General features: G+C 52.2%; 2 protein-coding genes across 3 annotated transcripts; both read left to right on the forward strand.

Moving 5' to 3' along the window:
• Positions 1-908: 908 nt before the first annotated feature.
• On the forward strand, positions 909-12,054 carry LOC104040940 (nuclear pore glycoprotein p62-like). The gene is made up of 12 exons (XM_064463143.1): positions 909-1,361; positions 2,220-2,611; positions 4,043-4,153; positions 4,549-4,677; positions 5,757-5,852; positions 6,296-6,401; positions 6,553-6,697; positions 7,089-7,138; positions 7,262-7,396; positions 8,095-8,206; positions 9,082-9,148; positions 11,835-12,054. Exons 1-12 carry the CDS (start codon positions 1,075-1,077, stop codon positions 11,924-11,926), a joined length of 1,722 nt encoding a protein of 573 aa, XP_064319213.1. The 5' UTR covers positions 909-1,074; the 3' UTR covers positions 11,927-12,054.
• Positions 12,055-13,142: 1,088 nt separating this feature from the next.
• RBM41 (RNA binding motif protein 41) lies at positions 13,143-20,725 on the forward strand. 2 transcript variants are annotated; one of them, XM_064463144.1, is made up of 7 exons: positions 13,143-13,246; positions 14,125-14,241; positions 14,831-15,023; positions 17,248-17,452; positions 18,829-19,205; positions 19,763-19,910; positions 20,278-20,725. In XM_064463144.1, the coding sequence occupies exons 1-7, from the start codon at positions 13,239-13,241 to the stop codon at positions 20,433-20,435; spliced, it is 1,206 nt and encodes a 401-aa protein (XP_064319214.1). In that variant the 5' UTR covers positions 13,143-13,238; the 3' UTR covers positions 20,436-20,725. The 2 variants fall into 2 exon arrangements, with proteins under 2 accessions (XP_064319214.1, XP_064319215.1); XM_064463145.1 differs by lacking the exons at positions 13,143-13,246; positions 14,125-14,241 and adding an exon at positions 14,381-14,528.
• Positions 20,726-24,072: the final 3,347 nt, after the last annotated feature.

Genomic DNA, 24,072 nt, shown 5'->3' on the forward strand with positions numbered 1-24,072 from the left:
ACTGCTTTTGTGCTGGTACCTGGAAGCAGAATTTCTACGCAATTAAAAATGAATAGATGTGCCAGTAGAAAAATGGTGTTCGTGTGGTGATTTGGGGTAGCGTTGCTTGTTCAGGTGTAAGGTTGTGGGAAAGAACGTGGTCAGGAAGGCTGCTGCGCAGAGCGCTCGAGAGAAGAGGCAGCGTTGTATCAGTGCTTTCTGATAAAGTGTGATTTGCATGTGCATTATATAATGTACCTTTACTAACGGGGCAGTGAATGATCACCTGCTTAGCAGACCGCCCCTCATGCTCCATTCTCCTTGGCCCTTTATGCTTCTATTCTGCAAAATGCTGAAGGGGTGCAGATAATGCGTAGTGGGCTTTGTCTTCCCTTCGGCTGCCTGCACCCCTCTGCCTTGTTGTGTATATTGTCCTCTGGGAAAAGGGAAGGGCCTGCTTATGGGAGTAGTTTAATGTTTTTAAAGGATGGTCTTGTTACCTTGGCTCAGCGCTCGCCCTGAGGCGCCAGGAAGGGTCCTCGTGCAGGGTGCCTGCCCACCCGCCGTGCTCCAGGCGGGTTTAGAACAGCTCTGGCTCCGGGCCCAAGCTCGGGGCCGGCGGAAACCCGCCCTCACCGTGGCTCCCGACCCCGCGGTGGGGGCACCGGGGCGGCCGCGCCGCAGCGGCAGCGCACAGCCGCCCTGACCCGCCCGAAGGCCGCGGTGCCGCCTCACGGCCCGGAGCCGCCCGCCGGCACCGGACGCGTCCCCCGTCACCGCGGCAACGGGGCGCCGCTGCCCCGCCCCTCCTCCTGCCGCCTCGCGGGCCAATGCGGCCGCGCCGGCCGCGAGCGGCGGCGGGAGGGGCCAATAGCTGTTGAGGGCGGGAAGCCCCGGCCGGTGGCTGGGCGGTGGCGGAGAGGGGCGGGCGCGGAGCGGCGGCGGCGGCAACGTGCGTCATCGGGGAGCGCCGCGGTTCCGTGCGGTGCGGCGCGGCGGGGCCGGTCGGGGTTGGGCTGGGCCGCCGCCGTCGTCCCCTCCCGCGCCCGGGTGTCCCGGCGGTGGCCGTGCGTGCTCCTGCAGGCCGCAGCCGCCATGAACCAGTTCAGCCTCGGGTCGGGTGCGGCGGGAGGCGGCTTCACTTTCGGCACGCCGAAGACGGCCGCCACGACGGCCACGACCGGCTTCTCCTTCTCCACGCCTGCCGCGTCGGGGGGCTTCAGCTTCGGGAGCGCGGCCCAGCCGCCCGCCAGCAGCCAGCCCGCCGGGCTCTTCTCTTTCAGCACGCCGGGCGCTGCCGCGCAGCCCGCCAGCTTCAGCTTCGGGACGCCGGCCACGGGCACGGGCACGGCGGCGCCGGCAGCGAACGTGTTCCCGCTGGGGTGAGCGGCGCGGGGGCCGGCCGGGCCCGTGGTGGGGGCGCTGGCTTTCCGGAGCGGCCCTGGCCGCTGCGGGCGGGCGGGCGGGTGGGTGATGCCCCCTCGTTGCTTCGGAAGCGCTTTGCGAGAAATTCTCCAGCGAGCAAAGCTGTTGGTGTTATGCCTTAGGGTTCCCGCTGCGCTATAGCACTTTGGGAAAAGCGTTCGGTGAGACCCGTTGCTGGTCGGTGCTGACGTTTTCGGATGGGTGTTAAGAAGAAGCAGTTCCACAGTTCGGTCTGCAGTTGGGGTACAGGCGCTGGCTTGAAGAAATGATAAAGCTTTGCATCCGAGCATAAAATGTCTTGCCCTTTCCAATGGGAGCGTGGAGAGCTCGGGATGTTTCTTCAGCCGAGTGAGACCATTCTGCCCTTAGGAAAGGCTGTAGTCTCTGAAGTGATTCTTCTGAACTGCTGCTATTGAAGCTTGCCAGGTGGGAGCAGTGGGAAGGGAGCTCAGATTGGGGCTAGCAGTAGAAGTTAGTTGAAAAAAAAAAAAAAAGCATCTTGTGTAGAGGAAGTGAAAAGGGTGTTTAGGGGCTGAGAGAATAAGCACCTTTGCTTACGCTGCCTTGAGGGTCTTCTGGTGGCTGGATGGGTGGAGGGAATGAAGAGGGAGTCATTATCAAGAGACTTGACAGAGGGCTGCCCATGACAGGAGTTGGGGTACAGTCTTTGCCAAAACTGAGACACAAACCTGGTCAAGTGCGTCCCTTTTTGCAAGGTGGTTTCTGCTGTCAGCAAACGGTCTGTGAGAAAGGTGACTCAGTACTTGACTGGGCGTACGTCTCAAACAGATTGGCTTTTTTCTTTTCTTCTCTAGGGCAAATGCACCAAAACTGAACTTTGGAGGCAGCACTGCAACTCAAGCTACTGGAATGACAGGGGGCTTTGGATTTAGTAGCTCTGTACCGAGCAGCGTGCCCTCAAGTCAAGGAGCAGCCCCTTCTGGCTTTGTATTTGGATCTGCGGGCACCACCACCACCGCCACCACCACCTCCGCTCAGTCTGGGACAACTGGCGGGTTTACGTTCTCCAGTGGTACCACAACTCAGGCCGGAACAAACAGCTTCAACATCGGCACGGCGGCTCCACAAGCAGCGTCCACAGGGTTGACCTTTGGAACGGCACCCGCGGCTGCTGCCACCACTGCTGCCAGCTTAGGAGCTGCCACCCAGTCAGCAGCCCCCTTCAGCCTAGGGGGGCAGTCCACAGGTGGGTGCCTGGGCTTGAAATGGGAGCTGTGTTGAGGACGCTTGTCAGAGGGGAGGGAGGGCAGCCAGGGATGGTGTGGAGGTTCTGCAGCCTCCTGCTTCCGCTGGTGTGAAACAAAGCGAGTGGCTGGAGTCAGTGGTTTTTCTGACATGCTTACCCAGGCCCTTCAGTGGTGAGTTATAGTTGCTCTTTAGCCTTCAGCACGCTGCTTTCCTGGGAAGTAGATGTCTCCAACCTCATGTCTTACTGGACTTGTACCGATCATTTGTTTTTTGAGGCCAGCAGGTAACGCAGACAGAAAACCCCATCCATTAGGATCCCAGAAGGTGTGCCTGAATCCATTTGTTTCTTCACATTACAGTACTTGGCAGAGTTTGAACATGTGTTTAACTGAGCTAGAGAGTTTGTCTCTTGCCTAGGGCAGTCTGGCCAAGCAAAGCATGTGTTTGGGGAAGTGTTTCAGGACAGCACCTTGGTCTGGCTGATTTTTGTGCTAAACCACTGTTTCACTTTCCCGTGGCAAGAACCTGCCTGCCGTGGCAGAGTCTGGCAAAAGTTAGGTTTGCAGCTTTTGATTTACTTGTTGGTGTGATAGCGCTGTCCTCAGAGAGAAGGTCGTCAGCTCTGGGGTGGGTGTGATGTTCATCTGTGATAGAATCATTCTTGAAAGCCCTTGTAGGTAGTGAGCTCATCAGCCCTGGTTCATTTCCTGGGCAGCAGTTGTGGTTTAGCCCCCGTTGGCAAGTAAGCCCCACATAGCCACTTGCTCGCTCCCCCCCATTGGGATGGGGGAGAGAATCAGAAGACTACAAGTGAGAAGGCTCGTGGGTTGACATAAAGACAGTTTAATAAGTAAAGCAAAAGAAGGAATTAATTCACTGCTTCCCATGGGCAGGCAGGTGTTCAGCCATCTCCAGGAAAGCAGGGCTCCATCAAGGGTAATGGTTATTTGGGAAGACAAAGGCCATCACCCCGAATGTCCCCCTTCCTCCATCTTCCCCCAGCTTTATATGCTGAGCATGATGTCACATGGTGTGGGGTATCCTTGGGTCAGTTTGGGACAGCTGTCCTGGCTGTGTCCGCTCCCCTCACAGCTTCTTGGCCCGCGGCAGAGCATGGGAAGCTGCAAAAGTCCCTGGCTGGTGTAAGCGCAACTTAGCAGCAACTAACGCGTCTCTGCGTTATCGACACCATTTTCAACACAAATCCAAAACGTAGCCCCATACTAGCTACTGTGAAGAAAATTAACTCTATCCCAGCTGAAACCCGGCCAGTAGCGCAGAGTATTTGTTACGCTGACTATGAATGTTTTTTCTTGTTATTGCTTCTAACTTGACTGTTGCTGTGATCAGTGGAAACTACAGTAGTAGATCAGTGGAAACTCTGTAGTAGAAGGTTGGTCTTTTATTTTACTTATGTGACTCGTTCCAGGTCTAAACTTTGGGTCATTGCCTTCAACGGCAGCCACTAGTGCACCCACGGCAACGCTGACTACTAGTACCAGCCAGGGACCTGCTCTGTCCTTTGGAACCAAACTGGGAGGTAGGATGTGATTTTATGCGAATTGCAGTGAATTACTCAAGACTCTGTGAGTCTGCTGTCCTTCTGGGAATAGTTTTCTAAACTGGAGTCTGGAAATGGGCTAGAAGTGTTTGTTACTGTGAATTTGCAACGGCATCGGTAATCTGTGACAGTCCATACAGCCCTTGAACTTAGTATCCTATATTTTTTATTGCGCCCCACGAGCCAGGTTCTGTTCTGTACTTCTTGCTAGAGCTCAAGGTTAAAGGGTACGTTGGGAAGGAGATAGCGTTGAGGTAGAATAAGAGGAAAAATAGTTTAAAATTCCTACATCCATAAAGACCCGGTGTAGATAGGCAAATTTGTATCCCATTCTGAGCTTGACTGTACAAGATCTATGCTTTTTCTGTTTGTAGTACCATCCACAGCTGCTACAACAGCCTCCACCACCACAACCTCCGTTCTTGGTTCAGGGGGGCCTACGTTGTTTGCGTCTGTAGCGAGTTCTTCAGCATCGACGTCTTCTACCACCACGGGCCTCTCACGTAAGTCAGAATGTACGGCTTTTACCCACTGGGGGACTAAACGAGCAGCGTGGTTGGTGCTACCTGTCAGTAATGGAGCCGCAGATGCTGGGGTGATATGGGAGGGTTTTGTTCCAACCAAAGGTCGCTTTAGATTCAGAGTGGGCAAGCAGCAGTTTGAGCTGTACGTGGATTTTTTTATTTCTCTGCCTGGGTAGTATCGCCGCAGCTGAGCCTTCCAGTGATGTTTAGCTGCTGTCTTCCAGACCCCAGTGCCCTGAGTGTGGTTACGTCCGCCTTTGCCTCTTGCATTAGGTGTTCACACTTCTTTAGGAACAGTGGCCTGTGACAGTGGAGATGCAGTGTGGTTAGAGAGTAGTATTGACACAGCTGTATGTTTACAAGTTCCTCTGGTAATACCTGGCCAGTTTCTTCCTGTGAAATGATTTTTATAGTGGGAAACAGTGTCTGTTTTCTGAGCACCTACAGTTTGCAGGTACCTTGCATACCAGCCTAACAACTTGTATTTTTAGAAGCTCTACAGTGCTTGCGTTGCTACTGTAGTTCCAGAGGTGACCCTAATCTTAGTGTTTAAGAATGCTTTTAAGCTAACGGGCGTTCTCTGTTCATCACGATGTCTGAAACCTTGTCCTTAGCTGATAATAGGTGGGTTGTTTCCAGGCAACCGAGATGTATGTGAGCAGCGTTTTCCCTGTAGTATGTGCAACTGTATTGCTTTAGCAAGTAGACTCCTGCAGAGATTGCATTTCCTGCCTGCCAGCGTCCAGTACCCTTTGCTTATTTTGGCGTTTGATGGCAGTTCTATTTTGAATTATCTAACACTGGTAAGGAGGAGCGACGGTAGCTTGGCACCTGTGTTGATAACTTTCCTGGGAGAATCGCAGAGCATTCTGGCTGTTTGGTAGCTTCAGCCTGCCTTTTTTCCTGTTGTGTCTGGGTGATCCTTCCACTGAGCGGTGACCCTGCCTAATAGAAATAAAGACCAGTTGGAGGTGGGTGAGCGGGCAGGGTGGAGCTTTTCAAAGGGGCACTGTATTTAATGGGTTACGCAAACTCTTTGTGTTGTCTTCTGTTTACAGTTGGTGCCCCTTCCACGGGGACGTCCAGTCTTGGAACGCTTGGATTTGGCTTAAAAGTTCCTGGAACAACAGCTGCTGCAACAAGCACTGCCACCAGTAAGAACTGGATGCTGGAAGTAGCTGAAGAGAAGGAAGCCTGACTTCATTGCTCTGTAGTAGTGTAAAGGGCCACGCTGGTGTGGTAGCACAGCAGTTCTGATTTCTGATGCCCTCCAGCAACTGAAAATAACACAGTATTTCTTTCTGTGATCCTCCTTTTCCGTCTCTCCAAATGCACAGTTCCTTGTGACTCCTGAGAGCCTGTGCACAGCAAAGGCACTTTGGCTTTGATGTTCTGGATTGGAGCAAGCGAAGTAAATGGGTTAGCTGCTCCTTCTCCAGCCTGCCTGTGCAGGTGCCGAACTGGTCTAAGAGGTGAGGGAGAGGTGTCCCGATGGGGGAAGGGAGAGGGCAAAGACTTGCAGGGAGTGTTAGGGAGAGGTGTTTTGTGTTTCATTTCTGCCCCATCAATCTGTTTCTTCCACAATCTCTTCTTTCAGGCACTACTACTGCTTCTGGCTTTGCTTTGAATCTGAAGCCGTTAACTTCCGCTGGCGCCATTGGAGCTGGGACTTCTACAGCGGCCATAACCACAACAACCACCAGGTGGGTATTTTGTAACAACCGACTGTTTTCTCTCTGAGGCGAGAGGCAGTATTAATGCTGGTATCTGGTGGAGGAGGGGGAAATGAGTGGTGTCATGCCTATAGTTTGGTTTTTGATCTTGTGTTCTGTACTGTCTCGCACTTCCTCTCAGCGCGCCTCCAGTGATGACCTATGCCCAGCTGGAGAGTTTGATAAACAAGTGGAGCCTGGAACTGGAAGACCAAGAGAAACATTTTCTCCATCAAGCCACGCAAGTTAATGCCTGGGATCGGATGCTGATAGAGAACGGTGAGAAGGTAAGGTGACATCCAGTGTAACCTGATCTTGCTTGCTTAGCTCCTTAAAGGCCTTAACTGTTACAGAGGCAACAAGCCATCTAGCGGGACTTTCTACTTGTGAAAATCCAGATGAGAATTATGTCTGGATGCTTGTGAAAGACTCCCTGTATGCTGTGTAGGCACTGGAGCTTGGAAATCTGTGAGTTTTCACTGTGATAACAAGTTATCTTAGGGTGTAGCTTTGAAAGCCAAACCTCCATTGTTGAATTTTTGGTCTGTAAATCCCGACGTAACTGTTCCTTGTTTCTAGTAGACGTTTGCGTGGTGCTGCTTTCTCAGTTCTACCGCTGCTCTTTTATGAGTGGACTTTTGAGTTTTCACAGTTTGACTAAGTGTCTTCTGTTTCCAGATTACTTCATTACACAGAGAAGTAGAGAAAGTGAAGCTTGATCAGAAGAGGTATGGAGCCATGAACACCTGGGATGATTTTGTTTCTTTTTGTGCATCTTGTTGCATTGTGGTATGGCCAATCTAGAATGTATGTAATCTCTAAGTGGAGGCTGTAACGTTTTCTCTTCTCAGACTGGATCAGGAGCTAGACTTCATTCTGTCCCAGCAGAAAGAGCTTGAAGACTTGTTGACCCCCCTGGAGGAGTCTGTGAAGGAACAGAGTGGGACTATCTACTTGCAGCATGCGGATGAAGAACGGGAGAGGACGTAAGAGGGAAAAATCTGCTTTGGACTTATGATGAGCAGACTGATGTGGTGATGATCAGTCAGCAAGAAGTAGAGTTGGGATGCGTGACAGTATTGATCTACGAATGGCCCTTGTCAAACACATAGTCCTGTTTTATACATGGCAGCTTAGATTTTACGCATTAGAAATAGGGGAATTGCAACTGGAAGCCCTTGAATCAGCATGAAAACCTGTTTGGGTGTCGGTCTAATCAGCTGCCTGGGCAAAGGTTACTAATTCTGGCATAACCTCTGAAAACTAGTGACGATGTAGTGACAGAAGTGATGAGAGCAGAACGCATTATGTGTGGCTCAAGGTGTCCTTGTAAGCCTTACGTGTTGATTTGTAGCAGGGTAATTAAAATAAGTGTTTGTCTGGTTCAGGAGAGAGAAACCTTGAAGAGTCTGGACTAGCTGGTTCCCTCAGTTCTGACAAAACCTTCCAGAAGGCCCTCCATACTGTTGCTTGTCTGTCTCCCTCTGTCTGTCAAGAGAAGGAGGTTAAGGAGTTCCTTCATCTGTGTGATAGAATGCCTCTCGTGGTGCTGTTCCCACGTATCTGCCAGCCGTGGTTGAAAGGCATGGAAGCTAGTTCTGATGGCCCAAACTGGGGTGACTGGGAGGAGGTGTTCTGAAGTTCACGTGAAATATTCTGAGCTTGGTTCCCGTGTGTTTTGCAGCTATAAACTGGCTGAAAACATAGATGCTCAGTTGAAGCGTATGGCCCAAGATCTGAAGGACATCATTGAACACTTGAATACATCTGGAGGCCCAGCAGATACGAGTGACCCGGTAAATCCAAACTTTATTTTTTATATGTTGGTAAGAGACAAAGGTTATTTAACAGCTGTACCTCTTTGTTTGTCCGCTCGTGGATACTCTGCTGCTTGTGGTTCCAAGCTTGGAAGGGTATTATGTTTCGTCTTTGGGTTGGTTCTCTTTGTTAAACCTGCATTATAGCACAGCACGAGCCAGCCTGACTCGCATACTTACTCTGCAGTTCTGTTAATAATTTTCAGAGTATGTCATCCTGGTACGTACTCTGGATGTTTGTTATTGTCTACTTTTTGCCTAGATTACAGCTTTGTTTCAGCAGCTTTGTTTAACGTTGATCCAGCTACATGCTCCACCACTCACATCCTCCTTGTGACAAATCTAGATTTTGTTCCGAGCGCCCTCCGTAGCTGCTTTTTCCTTTTACTACTTTGGTATCCTCATGAAAACAAGATCTGAATTGTCAGCTGTTCCTGATACGTATTAAATGGATCTTCAGTACTCCTTGTGGCTTTACTTGAGAAGCTTTTTCTGAGTAAACATTTCCTTTCAGTATTGCAGACTGAGTTTTTTCCCATTCCTTTTTACTTTTGCCACCCCGGGGCTAAGGTGCTGAACGTTGCAGTGGTTCCTAGGTCTAAATTGGAATAAGCCTAAGACACAAGCGTATGTACACTCTAAACCTGTCAGTTTTGTTGATGGTAAAGAGAAGCAAAGCAACAGAGGCGCTGTGCAGGCTTCCCTGGGAAAGTGGCTGCTAAGTTAGTGGAGCTGTACGTATGAGAAATTTGACCGCATCCGTGTTCCAAAGGCAGGGACGGGCAGGCTGTTGTCTTCTGCTCTTGGTTTTTATGTAATGTAACAACTGACCTGCACCTTCTCTTTGTTCTCAGCTTCAGCAGATCTGTAAGATTTTGAATGCACACATGGATTCATTGCAGTGGATTGACCAGAACTCAGGTGAGGGTCGTCTTGCAGCTTTTGGGGAATGTAAGTTGGAAGCATGTGGCATGTGTGCAAGTGTTTCTTGATCATAAATGAGTCGCTGGAGATCCCTGAGGAAGTTTCTCCTCCGCATCTTCAATTACAGTGGTCCCTTCTGTGCTTGAATTCTCCTCCTGCGCATTGAAGGCCTCTGCTGAGAAGTAATTCCCGGGAACTGCTAGTGTTCGACCAAAAAGCACTGACTGAAAAGCATCAGTGCAAAGCAGAGGACTTGAAAACGTTATGCTTTGTTCTGTCAAGCTAAGGTTAAATCTGTCAACTTCTAAACTGTTGTGGGGTTTCCCTTTGGAACGGGAGGACTGGGGGGGTTGTGCGTGTGTTTAATGTGACCATCCTCCCGCCGCCCCCAACAGGAAAGCCATATCCGGGTAAGACTGAGCAGCATGCATTTATCTACGTGCGTGGTAACTCTGGAGTGTGGGAATTTCACAGGAGCAATAACGTGAGCTGTAGTGCGGAGCGGAAGATGCACTCGGTAGTGAAAACTCGATGGCGAAGTTACTGTTGTTCTTGTCGCAGATCATCACCCTTCACTAGTATATCGTGGTAGCATACTAAAAGCAAACAGGAAAAGGAACTTTTCTCACAGGGAGTGCCTCCTTGTGAGGGGTTCAGGAATTCTACGCAGTTTTGATTTTAACTGATGTTAGCAGCCACACGGGGGCATGGCAGAATAAAGCAGTGCTCTTCTCACCAGCACCACATTGCAGTGTCTGGCTGTTGTGCTGAGAAAGTGCCCGCAGCTGGTGTCGTTGCTGGGTGAGAGCAGGCATAGTACTGTCCATGTTTTAGTAGTATATTACCGGCTTAGGTCAGGATTTAATTTGGCTTTTTGTCCCAGAACATATATGCTAATTTCTGCCTTCCAAACTTGCCTGTATCGGGAAATCGGGTGCAGCTCCTGAGGCGTCAGAAGTCTGACTTTAGAGAAGGTGTGTGAAAACAGCAGCCTGTTTCCTTTGAATTTTCCTAGACAGGAGACCCATTTGTTCCTCTGTCATTCAGTACCGATGAAACTGTCTTATCAGTTCATCACGATTCATTCTCTGTGCTGGGAAATGTACATCTGAAGAAACGGTTCATCTTCATTTCACTTTCAGACAAGAAAGAAGCAATAAGCCTAGGAAATTGCCAGTTTTAAAGCAGGTTAACGTATCTCTCTGTTTCTGTGGGGTTCTTGGTGAGGAGGAGAATTCCTGCTACTGTGTGCACTGAAGTGGTAGGGTGGTCAAATGGTGCCGTTTTGAAGTAGCCCTTCAAGTAGCCCTTGCCATTAGTAAATTGAGTAGGCCTGGGAAGGACACGTTCCTTAACATCCTTTCTGTATGGACAAAAAATAATTAACCACTCCTCCCCCCAAAACCAGAAGTAGGACGTTCGTGCTGCAGGTGATGTTATCAACTTTTGTTTCCTGTGGAACACCTCCATGACTGTTTCCCACAGCCAGTGGTCTTTTCTAGGCATACTCATGCCCAGTGGCTCTTAACTTGTCTGACTTGTTAAACAGTTATGTGCCGCTGTGGCCCTTGATTCAAATGGCTGTTAACCTACGCTGCCGCAATTAAATGGACTTGCTGAAGGTGGACGCAGGGTGGTGCTGGTTCCACAAGTGGAAGGAGCGTTTGGGCAAAGCCTTGCTCTGAGCTTCTGCCTCTTCCTGAGAGGCCAGGAAGTCTTCTCTTTTGTAGTCAGAGCCGAATTGTGAGTTGAGCGAGAGGTATCTGTGAGACAGTGAAGCAGACTGCCATTTTATGCCGTAATAATTTTTGTATGGAGGATTTTTGAAAAGTGACAAACTGAAACGTGTTGCTTAATATGTTACTGGGAGATTCTGGGTTTGGCGTGCTGTGCGAAATAAAAGCTAACCTGGAGTCTCTCTCATGAAGCCACAGGCTGACATAATGCTGCAGCCCTGTTGAATAGCTTCTGATAAGCTTCCGTGGAATGAAATGAGAAACTGCTTTGGCTTGTGCCAGGACTTTTTGTATATTGCGATGCCTGCTGCATTTAAAGTTGATGATCAATCAGTGGCTTACGTACTTCCAGATCAGTGGTCTGCAAATAACAGATGATCTGTGTTGTGGCTGCAAGTGCTCTGCAGCTCTTTATGTGCTTGTACTGTCTTTTCTGTGTTTACGTCAAAAGCTTGTAATGGCTGTGTGAGATGCTGCAGGAAAGCACGTATATACTTCTAACGGGTTGTGTGGTTTGCCTGTAACTTGCGCAGTTCAGAGCGAGTTTAGCGGGAGGTGGGTAGGGAGAGCTGGTTTCTAGAGCAATTGCTTTTTCTCCAGCTGCAGACCAGCTTGCAGTTCCTGTTCAGGGAGGGTTTGCTCTGCCCTCTGACGCAGTGCCCGGGAACTACGACAAACCGGCATGGCCAACAGTGTCAACAGCGTGTCCCAGGACTCTCCCGATCCTGGCTGCCTTTTCCCTGAATGCCTCCGAATACTTTTTCGACAGTCGTCTTTGCCTTGGAGGGTTAGCAGGGCTTTGTGTTGGGTTTTTGTCCTTCTTTGTGCACTGTCAAACCTGAGTGACTGTCAAAGTCAAAATGTTTTTCTTTCTCATTCTGCAGGCTAAGCAGTGCAGGTTTGTGTTTTAGGGTGATGGTAAGATTAATCGCTTGTTTCTCCCACAGCCGTGCTGCAGAGAAAGGTAGAAGAGGTGACAAAGGTTTGCGAGAGCCGCCGCAAGGAGCAAGAGCGCAGTTTTCGGATCACATTTGATTGAAAGACGCAAAGCTTGAAGGGTTAACCTAAAGCGTCCACAGAAAACAGAGGTGGCTGGGGACCTCGGTCTCCCAGTTGCGATCTGGGTTTGTTTCTTTTCTTTCAATAAAATTTGTTGTTTGTTCCAAAGCCTATCTTTCCAGTGTCTGACTGGAATTCAGCCACTCCAGTCTGAGAGACCACGTGAAGTTGTGCTGGAAGCGTGCGCTCCTTGTCTCTGTTCTTTGTAACTGCATGCGGACCGGCGAGATACACAAATGCTGCCCTTGAGGGATTTAAGCAGCGTGTGACTCCATGGCTGAGCTCTCCAGTACTGAAATGTATCTTGAATATGTTGAAGCGGGACTTCATAAGCTTTTATTCAGGTCCTTACAGAGATGGTTTGATGAAGAGCTGTCCCTCAGAGGAGCTGCAGCAGCGTGAGAGACTCAGATTCCTCATATCACCAGCTAGAGTTTGTGTTTAAACTAGGTAGGCTTCCACTTGTGAAAGCGGGCCTTGTCTCCTGTACTTTTGGCAATAAACTGCTTTTGTGCTGGTACCTGGAAGCAGAATTTCTACGCAATTAAAAATGAATAGATGTGCCAGTAGAAAAATGGTGTTCGTGTGGTGATTTGGAGTAGCGTTGCTTGTTCAGGTGTAAGGTTGTGGGAAAGAACGTGGTCAGGAAGGCTGCTGCGCAGAGTGCTCGAGAGAAGAGGCAGCGTTGTATCAGTGCTTTCTGATAAAGTGTGATTTGCATGTGCATTATATAATGTACCTTTACTAACGGGGCAGTGAATGATCACCTGCTTAGCAGACCGCCCCTCATGCTCCATTCTCCTTGGCCCTTTATGCTTCTATTCTGCAAAATGCTGAAGGGGTGCAGATAATGCGTAGTGGGCTTTGTCTTCCCTTCGGCTGCCTGCACCCCTCTGCCTTGTTGTGTATATTGTCCTCTGGGAAAAGGGAAGGGCCTGCTTATGGGAGTAGTTTATTGAGTTGGTTGTTAGCTTCCCCCCTCCCCGGAGGTGGGGGGGGCTGTCTCAGAGAGGCTCTCGATGACATTTGGGGGACATGGGAAAAACCCTTGCAGGGGGCTCCGGGCGCTTCGCTGTGGGTTTCAGCTGGGAGCGGAGCCATTTCACCGGGGCCGCTGCCGCCAGCTGCACCGTACCTGGCGGCTGCCGCTGCGCTGGCCCAGCGCCCTGCCCCGGCCCCGCCCGGGCCCCGCCGCCCTCGGCTCCCTGCGGCCCCTGCGCGGCGGCGGGCGGCGCTCGCGGGCGCTGCTGGGAGCTGGAGTCGCCGCGGCGGCGGCGGGGAGGGCCGCGGCCATGCGGAGGTGAGCGCCGGGGCCGGGCTGGCCTCCGCCGGCTGCGGGCGAGGTTTCCCCGTGTCTCAGAACAGCTGGCGCGGGGCTCCCGCCAGCCGGTCCTGCGGGGACCGCCCGGCCCGGGTGCTCCTCTGGCGCCTCACCGGGCGCGACCTTCCGGCGGAGACGGCGATGCCTGGAAACCTGCTTTTTGGGTGGCCCGCCGGGGCCGTCAGCCCCTCCTGGAGCTGCCGTGGGCCCCGCAGCGCTGTTCCGCTGGCGCTGGGCCGCGGGCCCTCCCGTCGCCGTGCGGAGCGGGGCTCTGCCCCACCACGGAGAGGCTGAGCCGCGCTGGTGCCGGCGGGCGCGTCGGGGGCGCCCGGCGGTGTAGGGGAACCTCCAAAAAAGCAGGGCCCCCGCCGCCACGCGGAGATGGGTGCTCTCTGCGGGGCGACGGTGGGCGGAGTCCGTCCGTCCGTCCGTCCGTCCGTCCGCCCGCAAGCGAGTGACCCCCGGGAGGGAAGTAGGAGCTTTACATAGAATGCCGCTCGAATTCGCTGTTTCTCCTCTCCCCCCACAATTTTCTCATTTGAAACTAGCAATGTCTGTTTAGATGCTGATACAAAACAACTTTCCAACAATAAAAATAAGATTGCGCTTGTGTGTTTGTTTTTTTTAAAAAAAGAAAAGCGCCCTGGGTTATTTTTAATGTTCTCAAAGTAGTCCCAAATATGTTGGCTTTTCTAGGTAATGTTAGTGGGAACTTTAATCAAGTAGTTTTGGTTCCTTGCTGTGCTTTAAATCCCATAAAAACAAGAAGGTAGAGAGGCTGTAGTGGTGTGCATTTTGAGCAAATGTTTTTGCTGTTGCCTTACTGACCACCTCTGTGCTGTACTTGCATGCCCCAGGGTCAACAGCAGCCTGTCCAGCAATGAGCTTCTCCTGGAAGACTTGGAGACGGAAGGAGAGAGGCAGCTGAAGAGCCTCCTTCACCACCAGCTCGATACCACTGTCTCCATTGAGCAGTAAGCCCTGATCTGGCCCCCGGGGGAGCTGCCGGAGGGGCCAGTGAGCGGACTCTGGCCCTGTTAGCATTGCAGCAGTGTTGCCTCACTGGGCCTCCTCCTTGGGGAGGTGTTTGGTGCAGGCTGTTGTCTGCCAAAACAGCTGTGCAAACCCTCCCTCCCTTGCTGGGTCTCCTGCCTGGACATCCCAGTAGGAGATAAGCACTCCTTGTCTCCTGGAGCAAATGCTGGTCATAACTTGTTTTCACCTATTGAAAATAACCGATTTGCCTGGGCCAGATGCAGGGGTGAGTTTCCAGGCTGGCGAGCTCATCCCCAGCAGGCTGGCCTGTGTTTGCAGCTGTGGGGGGCTTGGTGTTAGAGTGTCACGAGGTGCCTCCTGCCTATGCTGGGGCAGCATTCTGCCCCGTGGAAACTTGTGGGCTTTGAAAAGGGTTGGGAAAGCATGGCTGAGTTGTGTTTTGGAAACGTTATCTCTGCCTAGGTACAGCAGGACCAAGCGTGGCTGGGGGGAGAGGCCAGCCCCTACCTATTGCCCCAGTTTCTTAGTGCTAAGGTGTTTCTGCTGTTCTGTTGCTTTGGGTTACAGGTGCAAGTCAAAGCGGAGATGCTTTGCCCCTGCAGCTTTTTACAAGCCTTTTGGGGAAGAGGCTGCAGGGGCTTTGACCTTGTCGCAGTTCCAGGCCCTGCAGGAGAATAACAAGGAAACTGCCTCTCTCCGGGAACTGGGTCTCTCTGATGCTGAGATCCTGCTCTGGAAGAACAAGGCTTCGACAGGGAAGGTAGGCATGCTCAGCTCTGGCATGAGCATGGTCAAGTCCCTCTAACCACATGGCCTGTGGCACCCTGGTAGACAACTCAAGTCTTTTGTAAGCCCTCTGGAAAAGAATGGATGCTCCATGCATATCTGGCCTTTAGGCCAGCACAATCCCACACTTTTTCTAGCCAGTTTTCTTTGGTGGAATGGTCTGTGCAAAAAGACCATTTTTGTGGTGGAGAGAAGAGTTGGTCCTTTGGAACACAGCAGGACCTGACTATATTCCTGCCTCTGTCTTGATGGTCTCAAGTAAATCATTTCACCAGTTTATACCTGTGTAAGAAGGATTGAAGGGCTGGAGGCGAAAAAGGAGGAAACATTTCAAAGCACTTCAGCCTCTTCCTTTCTGTATTCTGACATGTCCCTGGATCCCATGGCTGGCTTGGGATAGCTGTCTGTAAGGAGGGTTTTGTACGTTCTCCTCAGGAGAGTGAGGAGTGTGTGATTGCAGTGATGTGCTCCTCTTTGGTGCAGTTTGTGGCAGAGCAGTGCCAAAGCAGATTTTTCTCCTTCCCATACCATCACCCTTTTCTTTCATGTTCCAGAGACAAGGGGCTTTCGAGGCTGTCGTGTGTCAGGTGCACTGGAGTCTCCTGCTCTTAATTTGGTAAACCAGAAGGTGCAAAACAGGACGTGGGCTGCCCCTTGGCTTCTCTGTCTCTCCTCTTCCTGAGCAATAACTGTGTGCAGGAGGAAGCTGTCTGTGGTAATCGTGGGTTTACCACTCTTCAGCTGAAGTCATTCCTTGCTTTGGTGTTTAAATGCAAACCCAGCCCTGGTGTGGCCTGCATTAAAGTTTGGGTTAAGAGAGGAGTGGTGTTAATTTAAGAATGGAAATTAATGTCAACAGTACCAGCTGGTGTATTTGTTACGAAATAAGTTCTGGGATGTTTAGAAATAAAGATTAGCTTGGAAAACACTACTCTGGCAGAAGGAATCAGTGGTATTAGGTAACATTTTCTACAGCTCATGGGAGAAGAAGAAAAATTAGAGAGAAAGCCCAAGTCAGGTAGCGATGTGCAGCTTTGTATGTGGAGGCCCCAAGTGAAAGATTCCACCAAGGAGGAGTCAGCTGAGACAGAGAGGACTTCAGATTGCCCATGGACCTCTTGGCAAAGTACTGAGTGCAGGCTTCTGCTATTTTCAGCTGCTAAGTTGCAGCTTTTTGGAAAACAAAGTACTACAAATGATTTCCCAGAATTGCTTTTCCATGTAAACAGCCTTTTGTTCCCCAGGGAAGCTGTGAAATGGTGAACGCAAGCCGTGCAGATGTGGGCCCATGCAGACAGGCAGGAAGGGAGAGGTACCCATGGGAGAGTCTTTGTTAGATTGTGCTCAGTGCAGGGAGAAAGCCTGGTTTCTTGCCTGAGGCAGAAGGATCTGCCACAGTAATTCTTGAACTGAATTTGAGAATAGAGAGTCTACGTACAGCCCCATAAAAACGTGCTGTCTGAATTCTGATAGAGGTGGATGGAGGAACAGAAATGCCCCTCCAGAAGTTGTGGTATGTGCTTTGGCAGCATGAGTCTGGTGAATCTTAGCAGTACCCTGGCCCTGTGCAGTGAGGTTTATTTATACAGGAATGTTCACTTGTAGGCAGGTTAGCTAGGAGGTCTGTGCTGTAGTACCTGGGTGGTTTCTGGGAGCTGGCTCATGTTAAGTTCCTCAGGGGTTTAGGCCTCAGCCTGAACCTACCCTTGGTGCCAAGTGGCAGCCTGGGGTCCACTTTTCAGCAAGTAAGGTTCTCTCAGTAATGCTGGGGTCGTAGACCAAAAGCTTGGTGGAAACTTGAGCTCAGGGGTGCTACCAGTGTGGCACAAGAAACGTCAAAGGGGATTTGTGCAGTTACTGTATGTGTCCTTAGAAAATGGCTATAGCTGGCAGAGGCTGGGATGCTGAGACAGAGGGACACAGGCACCACCAGGCAGTGAGGCCAGGGGAAGGAAAGCAGCACAGAAAGGTCAGGAGAAAGGGGCTGTTTCTCCACTTCTCTCGAGAACTGAGGCTTGCTGAGTGGTTTTATTTCTGTCCTACCCTTGCAGTAACAGGACCTCTTGGTGACCTGCTCTTTGGGGGATGGTTCCTAGTTGCACCCACTACAGGGCTGGAGAATGTGAAGTTTGACTGCTGGATGTGTCTCCTAAAGGAGGTACAGGCCCTATCTGAGCAAAGCTGTGCCTGTTTTCCAGGGCTCTGGGCTGGGAGCAGCCCCAGAGGCCACACAGGACCGACTCCATGCCATCCAGGAGAAGATGGAAGAGCGTCAGCGCATACTTGCTCTGCCCCAGAGGTTTGCTGGCAGCAAGCAGCTGAGCCGTCGGGAGATGGAGATTGAAAATGCCCTCTTCCAGGGAACAGACCGCCACTCCTTCCTCCGGGCGCTCTACCACCAAGGTTTGTGGGCTAAAGGCTGTTTATGCCTTTGCTCCAGCACAGAGCCAGGGTGTGTGGGAGTACAACACGTTTCTGTCTGGCCTTCTGTCCCCAAAGACATGGCTCTGTTTTGGCACTGTGTGGGAGGAGATATTTTCTTCTCTTACATGAGCAGATAGAGAGTGGGCTGTCTGAAGGATTTAATATAGAGGCTTGTAAAGCTCTCCAAACAGACGGACATGGATCTTGTTGATGTGCTGCATGTACTGCAGAGCCCAGCTTGGTATGTGGAAGAGCAGTCAGGATTATGCTTTGGTAGAGCCCAGAGGTTCCCACTGAGCTATACTGAGTGACAAGAGGTGCCTGTGTGGGGCTAGAGATTGTCCTTTGTCTGATTTAACTGCAGTCGAACAAGGGTGGGAGGCAAACACAGAGCAGGAAAGAGTAAGTGACTTCTTGAAAGCCCAGTAGCCAAATTGGAAACGGAGCCCAGCTACTGATTCCCAGTACTGTGTCCACAGGATGACAGCGCTTCTCACCCCGGCAGTGTTGTCTCTGAGCCTGTGGCTTAATGTGACTTTTCTGGACAGAGAGTCAAGTGTTGCCCAGAGATGGCAAAAAACGTTCCAGTCTGCTTTAGCTGGAGAACACGTGGGCATGAAGCTCCAGCCCAGGCTGATTTTTTTGTGTAAGACAGTATTAAATAGAAGATGAGGAGGAACTTCTAAACTCCAACTCCTAAGGCATCACTTTGATCAGTGTTGATGCTGTTCAAGCTATAATGTCCAGCTGACCTAGTGTCCTCTGGCCCCTGCTTCCTCCTTTGGTGTCAGTGTTGTGGCATTTAGCAAAAGCAAGAGGCGGCAAGGTTAAGGCTCACAGGCTGGGAGATGCCCTTCTCACTTCTGTCTTTCCATTAAATAGAATAAAGGAGATATGATTGGTCAGTCTGTGCCATGGACCTTCTTAAACCCAGGAGCTTAATCTGATGTCCCTGGAAGCAAAAAGCTTATATTCCATGTAGTGGTCTAAAAGGACAGTGTGGCACATCCTGGCTGTCCATGCAGGAGGAGGAAGGTGTGTTGAAGGAGTCACTAGAATGTGCTGAAATGTGGCTGCAGATAAGCTAGTGAGGATTTGTTTGGAAGAAATGAGCTCTATACAAAGCAGTGGTGGAGCTGCTGCTCTCTGTAGGTTCATCATGAGTTGGGACACCAGCACTTGCTGGGTGCTGGGGCTACTCTTCTTGTTCCAAATAACGTGGAGGGCCTAGTTGGCAGATGCATGGAGGATGGGTTGGAACAGGGTTTCTCCTGTCTGTGTCTCTTCCTGCAGCCTGTGCATTTTCCAGGTTCTTGGTGGTAGTCACATTACCATGTTTCTCTGTTGTGGATTAGATGACACGCAGAAGAGGATAACAGATGGAAGGGACCCCATGGTTCATTTGGAGAGTGTTTACCAAGAGCTGCTGAGCAAGAAGTGGCCTGAAGAAGTCCAGCCTACCAAGAGTGACCCATGTTTGTGCCCTTCCCTGGCCCCGCAGGGGCCTGTAGCTGAAGAGTCATCGTGTCCAGACCAGGAAGGGCAGGCAGAACAGGCAAGAAGTCCCAGCCTTCCTGCAACAAGGCCCAACCAGTTCCCTCCAAACCCTGTCATTATCAAAGAGCCTGTAGAGTTTGTTCCAGAAGAGGAGATCTGCAAGAATCGTCTCTCAGAGGAAGAACTCCGGACTATACCCAGGTTCTCATCCTACCATCCTGGGGAGCCCAACAAGGTATGTTGAGGTGAACAAGGATTTATTCTTCTTCCTCACTAGCATGCCCTGAAGCTGCTTCAGCAGGCAAAGGCTCCTCTTTGCTATTGACTGGCTGTTGCCTGGAGGGTGCTTGGTTGGTCCTCCTGGCCAAGGGAGGGACCTTGGGATCTATTGGGAAGTTGCCAGGACTGGCATAGAGCTGCACTTCAGACCTCAGCCCTTCCTGGCTCTGGCAGGTCACTAGTCAAGATGCCCTCTCCCTGTTTGGGCTTGACTTGAGACCAGCTGTGACTTTACTCAAACTGTGCTTAACTGGTAGCTGGAGCTTGCTGCGTTTTATAAATAACTGGCACTTGGTGCTGGCAAGCATGATGATGATTTGACTCCAGAGCTGCCTTTCCAAACACCCACCTGTCTTCCAAACTCCACCATTAGCATGTGTGCAGGAGGAGGACTCTGGGATGGAAGAGGGGCTGAACTAATTCATACCTTTGAGGTGTATGGACTTGGGGCCATGTAGAAAGGTGTCTGTTAGCATGGCACAGGCCAGCTGACCCTCTGTCTCTCTGGAACAGGTGCTGTATTTGAAGAACCTGAGCCCTCGAGTGACGATGAAGGACCTAGTGTCCTTGTTTGCTCGGTTCCAGAAAGAGGACAGCCCACCGATCCAGTTCCGCCTTCTGAGTGGCCGTATGAGGGGTCAGGCTTTCATCACCTTCCCTGGTGAGTTGCTGCATCATGACTCTCGGTTCTTCCCTAACCCACGAAGGTGCCACATCTTCCTGCAGGGCACTGGGCTGGCATCAAGCCTGCTCTCCAAGGAGAAGGAGGGGAGTTCACTCCCTCTCTTTCCTATCATGCCATAGCCTTTTCCCTGGACTGGAAGAGGATTCTTCAAAACAGAAGGAATGCGGTCTGTTACGTGCTGTATTTGTATTCAGTACGTTGCTCTGGCTGGAGGGTCCCGGTGCTGCACTGGATTGTGGTGCAGGCTGAGGGTCCATGAGTCAGGAACATCTGTGTGAACACCACGTATGTCTGTGCCAGAACTTGCCATGTAACCTGCGCCCATTTTGCTCTCTTGTTGCAGATATTCAGTTGGCCCAGGATGCCATGCTGTTGGTGAATGGGTACAAACTGCAGGGGAAGCCACTGGTGATTGAATTTGGGAAAAGCAAGGGACATTTGCAAGAGGCTGACGCTGCCATCCCCTGCTCCTCTGCTGGAGAGAACCCCCCTGCCAAGTAAGGGATGGATAACCGGCAACCTCGTGGATTTGCATGGGCGATGGGAGCTCCTTGGTTGTAACTGGGGCAGTGAAGGACTGTTGGAAGTTAACATGCAGGTCCATAAATCTCAGAGTGGGGAAGGGTGAGAGCTGGGGACTAGGCTCTTCCCTGAGACAGATGGGGACTGTCTTTGTACTGTGGGAGTGTACTGACTTTTTCCTCCTGTTCTACATGTGTGTCAGCCTTCTCAGCCCTTTGTGGCAAGGAGGGAGAGAGGAAGATATGTAAATAAATGTATTTATTATGGTATTTCTTTAGTGTGTGTTTATTCACCTTTGTCCTGCACAGGTCTTCTAGAGCCAAGTATGCTGCACTCTGCTGATGCAGGACTGTGTCAGCAGAGTTCAGTCCTGGCTTCTGTGCTGGCAGCTGGAGTACCTGACTGATGCAGGGACTGATGGCGCTGCTGCCTCATCTCTGGTGGCAGCAGATACACTGCTTTAGGACAAGAGAAAAGACTGCCCCTTTTCTTCCAGACACTTTGGCTGCACGGATATCTAATTACAGAAGTGCTTTACGATTGCAAATCTGTCTTGGCTCTTCACTATTGATCCCCATAAAGCCCTGTGGCATGGAGGGTGGTTGCTCTGGTGTGGTACCATTGTGGCAGATGCCATGTTTTGTCTGCTGACCTGTTTTAGCACTTTTTGTGAACAAGACAAGCTAATGTCTTATGCTTCCCACAGTATCCCAGTGTTCCTGGGAGAGCAATATCCGAGCTCTTGGTGACAGGGGCTGAGGGAACCCAGGCTTTCCCAGCAGAGCCGAGTTGCAGGCTTTCTCTGCGTATCTACATACAGCCATGCGGAGAAGAGGAATGTTCCCGAGATCTACTTTTTTTTTTTTTCCCTGTTGTCATCTTCTCCAGGCTGTGTGACTCCCCTCGCAACTGTCCTTCTGGCAAATGCACTTGCAACAACACACATGTATACCGATTTGGCCAAGGCTGCACAGTCTCTACAAGAGGAAACTGAAAAATTGAAAGAGAAAAGTGGCCGTGGTGTTGCGGAGCACCATGTTTGCCCTGGTGCCGGCAGGCCTTGCCCTGTCTGAGCTCCAGGAGCCGGTGTTGCCATGGGGTGGTTCTGGGCCCCAGTGCCACAGAGCTGTGAGCAGACCATGCTCTGCCCACCCTGGCCCAGCAGAGGTAGGTCCCAGGGGCTGCTTTCAACCCCGTCCCCGGAGGGTCTCCCAGGCCCGGGCCTGTCCATACTCACACGCCCCCGGAAGCCTGTGCCCAGGCCGAGGCTGCTGCCAGGCACTCGCCCAGGCTGGGGTTTGCGGGCACAGCCCGGGCCACCGGGACCGCCGCTGGCCTCTGGTTTCTGGCACCTTCATCCCCTGCTGCGAGAGGCTGGGGCCTCCCCGCGCTGTCCCTCTGACGCTGCCGGCTCTCCCCAAGAGCGGCTCAGCCCGGAGCGCCGCCATCTTCTTGTACGGCCCCGGGCGCCGCCATCTCGCCGCGCCCGGCGAGGGAAGCCGGGAGGGGCGTTAACGCTTTCAGCCGCCCACCCGCGTGGGAGCCGCTGTGGCGCCGCGGGGCGCCGCCGCGGAGGGGCTGCCTTGCGGTGGCAGGCGGCGGGCTGAGGGAGCGGGGCGCGGCTGTCGCCAGGCAGGCCGGCACCGAGGGGACATCTGCCTCCGCGCCGTGACTGCGGGCCGTGCCCTCCCCGCCGCCGCTGACCGCCGCCGTCTGTGTCCCCACGGATAAGCCCCCGCCACCTGCAGAGCTGCAGCAGCATCGACGCACGGCCCCTAGTGCCGTGGCGGAGCTGCTCGGTGAGCTCCGAGCACCGTGAGGAGACGGGCGCCGGCGGCCTCGCCCCCCGGCAGGGCTCGGTGCACCTGACAGCCGGTCTGTGGCCTACACGCAGGCCTCAGCCCCCACCCCAGGCTGGCTGGGGTGCCGGAGGTGACAGCGCAAGCTCTGGTGTTTTAAAAAAAATCCGCACGGATTTACGAAGCAGGCTCTCTCTAATGTGCGTGGTGCATCGAGGGGAGGTCACGGAGGTTTTGTTAGTAGTTGCTGCGGTGATTGCTGGGTGGATCCACGCAGCTTGCCTGCAACTCCCCCAGCCCTGGCGGCAGTGGTCCCTGGTCGCCGTCGCCCAGCCCTGGCGGCAGTGGTCCCTGGTCACCGTCGCCCAGCCCTGGCGGCAGTGGTCCCTGGTCGCCGTCGCCCAGCCCTGGCGGCAGTGGTCCCTGGTCGCCGTCGCCCAGCCCTGGCGGCAGTGGTCCCTGGTCGCCGTCGCCCAGCCCTGGCGGCAGTGGTCCCTGGTCGCTGTTGCCCAGCCCTGGCGGCAGTGGTCCCTGGTCACCGTCGCCCAGCCCTGGCGGCAGTGGTCCCTGGTCGCTGTTGCCCAGCCCTGGCGGCAGTGGTCCCTGGTCGCTGTTGCCCAGCCCTGGCGGCAGTGGTCCCTGGTCACCGTCGCCCAGCCCTGGCGGCAGTGGTCCCTGGTCGCCGTCGCCCAGTCCTGGCGGCAGTGGTCCCTGGTCGCTGTTGCCCAGCCCTGGCGGCCATGGTCCCAGATTGCCATCGCCCAGCCCTGGTGGCAGTGGTCCCTGGTTGCTATTGTTACTGAAAAATGTGGTAAAATCAGAAACAACTCTTTAACACCGATTTAGTATTAAAGAGCAGGCATTCTTTATTCACGGCGCCGGATGCATGCTCCTCCTAACGTGCATACCTTACGCACCTTTCCCATACGATTTATAGATCAACAATTTACATATTCTTACATATTCATTATTGTCCTTTCTACTGATTGGTACAAACTTGCTCGTTCCGTATGTAAATTATTGCGCAGGCTCAGTTGTCCTCTTCTATTGTTCTCTTTTGAGTAGGTGGTATTACTTGGGTCAGTGGTCCGTGAGTCGGTGGTCGCGATCTCCCCCTGCCGGAATTGCCTTTTACCTACTTGGCTCTTAATCTTGGCAGTCCTGGCCAGTTTTCTCAGTCCACTACACGAAACCACGCTTTGTCATCCTTTTCTGACAGAAGCACATTGACTATTGTTTCGTTCACATCAATGATTACCTAGGGACTAAAATACAGATCAAAGAATAGACTGATTGGCATACTCCATGTCCCCAGACTTAACATCCAGTTGGGTAGGGCTGTACAAGGAGTATAGCAACATCCATGGTTGGTTAATTCTATCGCTCTGGTTACACCGTCGCCCAGCCCTGGTGGCAGTGGTCCCTGGTTGCCGACGCCCACCCCTGGCGGCAGTGGTCCCAGATTGTTGGCACCCAGACTATGTCGTGGTGTGTCCCCGCATGCTTCGTGCTTCCTGGCTCCGACACGCCCGCTCCACCTCACCGCTGGGAAGGGCGTTCCATGCCGCTGGGAAGTCTAGCCAGCATGCCGCCTCCCTTCCCAGACACAACCTCCTGATTTGGAAGAGAGGAGGTTTGGGGTTTCCCTTTCTGGGTAGGGTATCCCTATCTGGGTAGCAGACTTCCTTGCAGGTAACACAGATTCCCAGCAGAAGGGTTCTGTACTCTTAGAAAATGGTGACAGTTTCCTGGCCTGGAAATGGAGTAAGTTGATGAAAGATGGAAGGGAGCAGGATGGCCCTTCCCCAGCTTTGTTC

Source organism: Phalacrocorax carbo, chromosome 11 (assembly GCF_963921805.1).
Source record: "Phalacrocorax carbo chromosome 11, bPhaCar2.1, whole genome shotgun sequence".
In the NCBI taxonomy this organism is placed as follows: domain Eukaryota; kingdom Metazoa; phylum Chordata; class Aves; order Suliformes; family Phalacrocoracidae; genus Phalacrocorax; species Phalacrocorax carbo.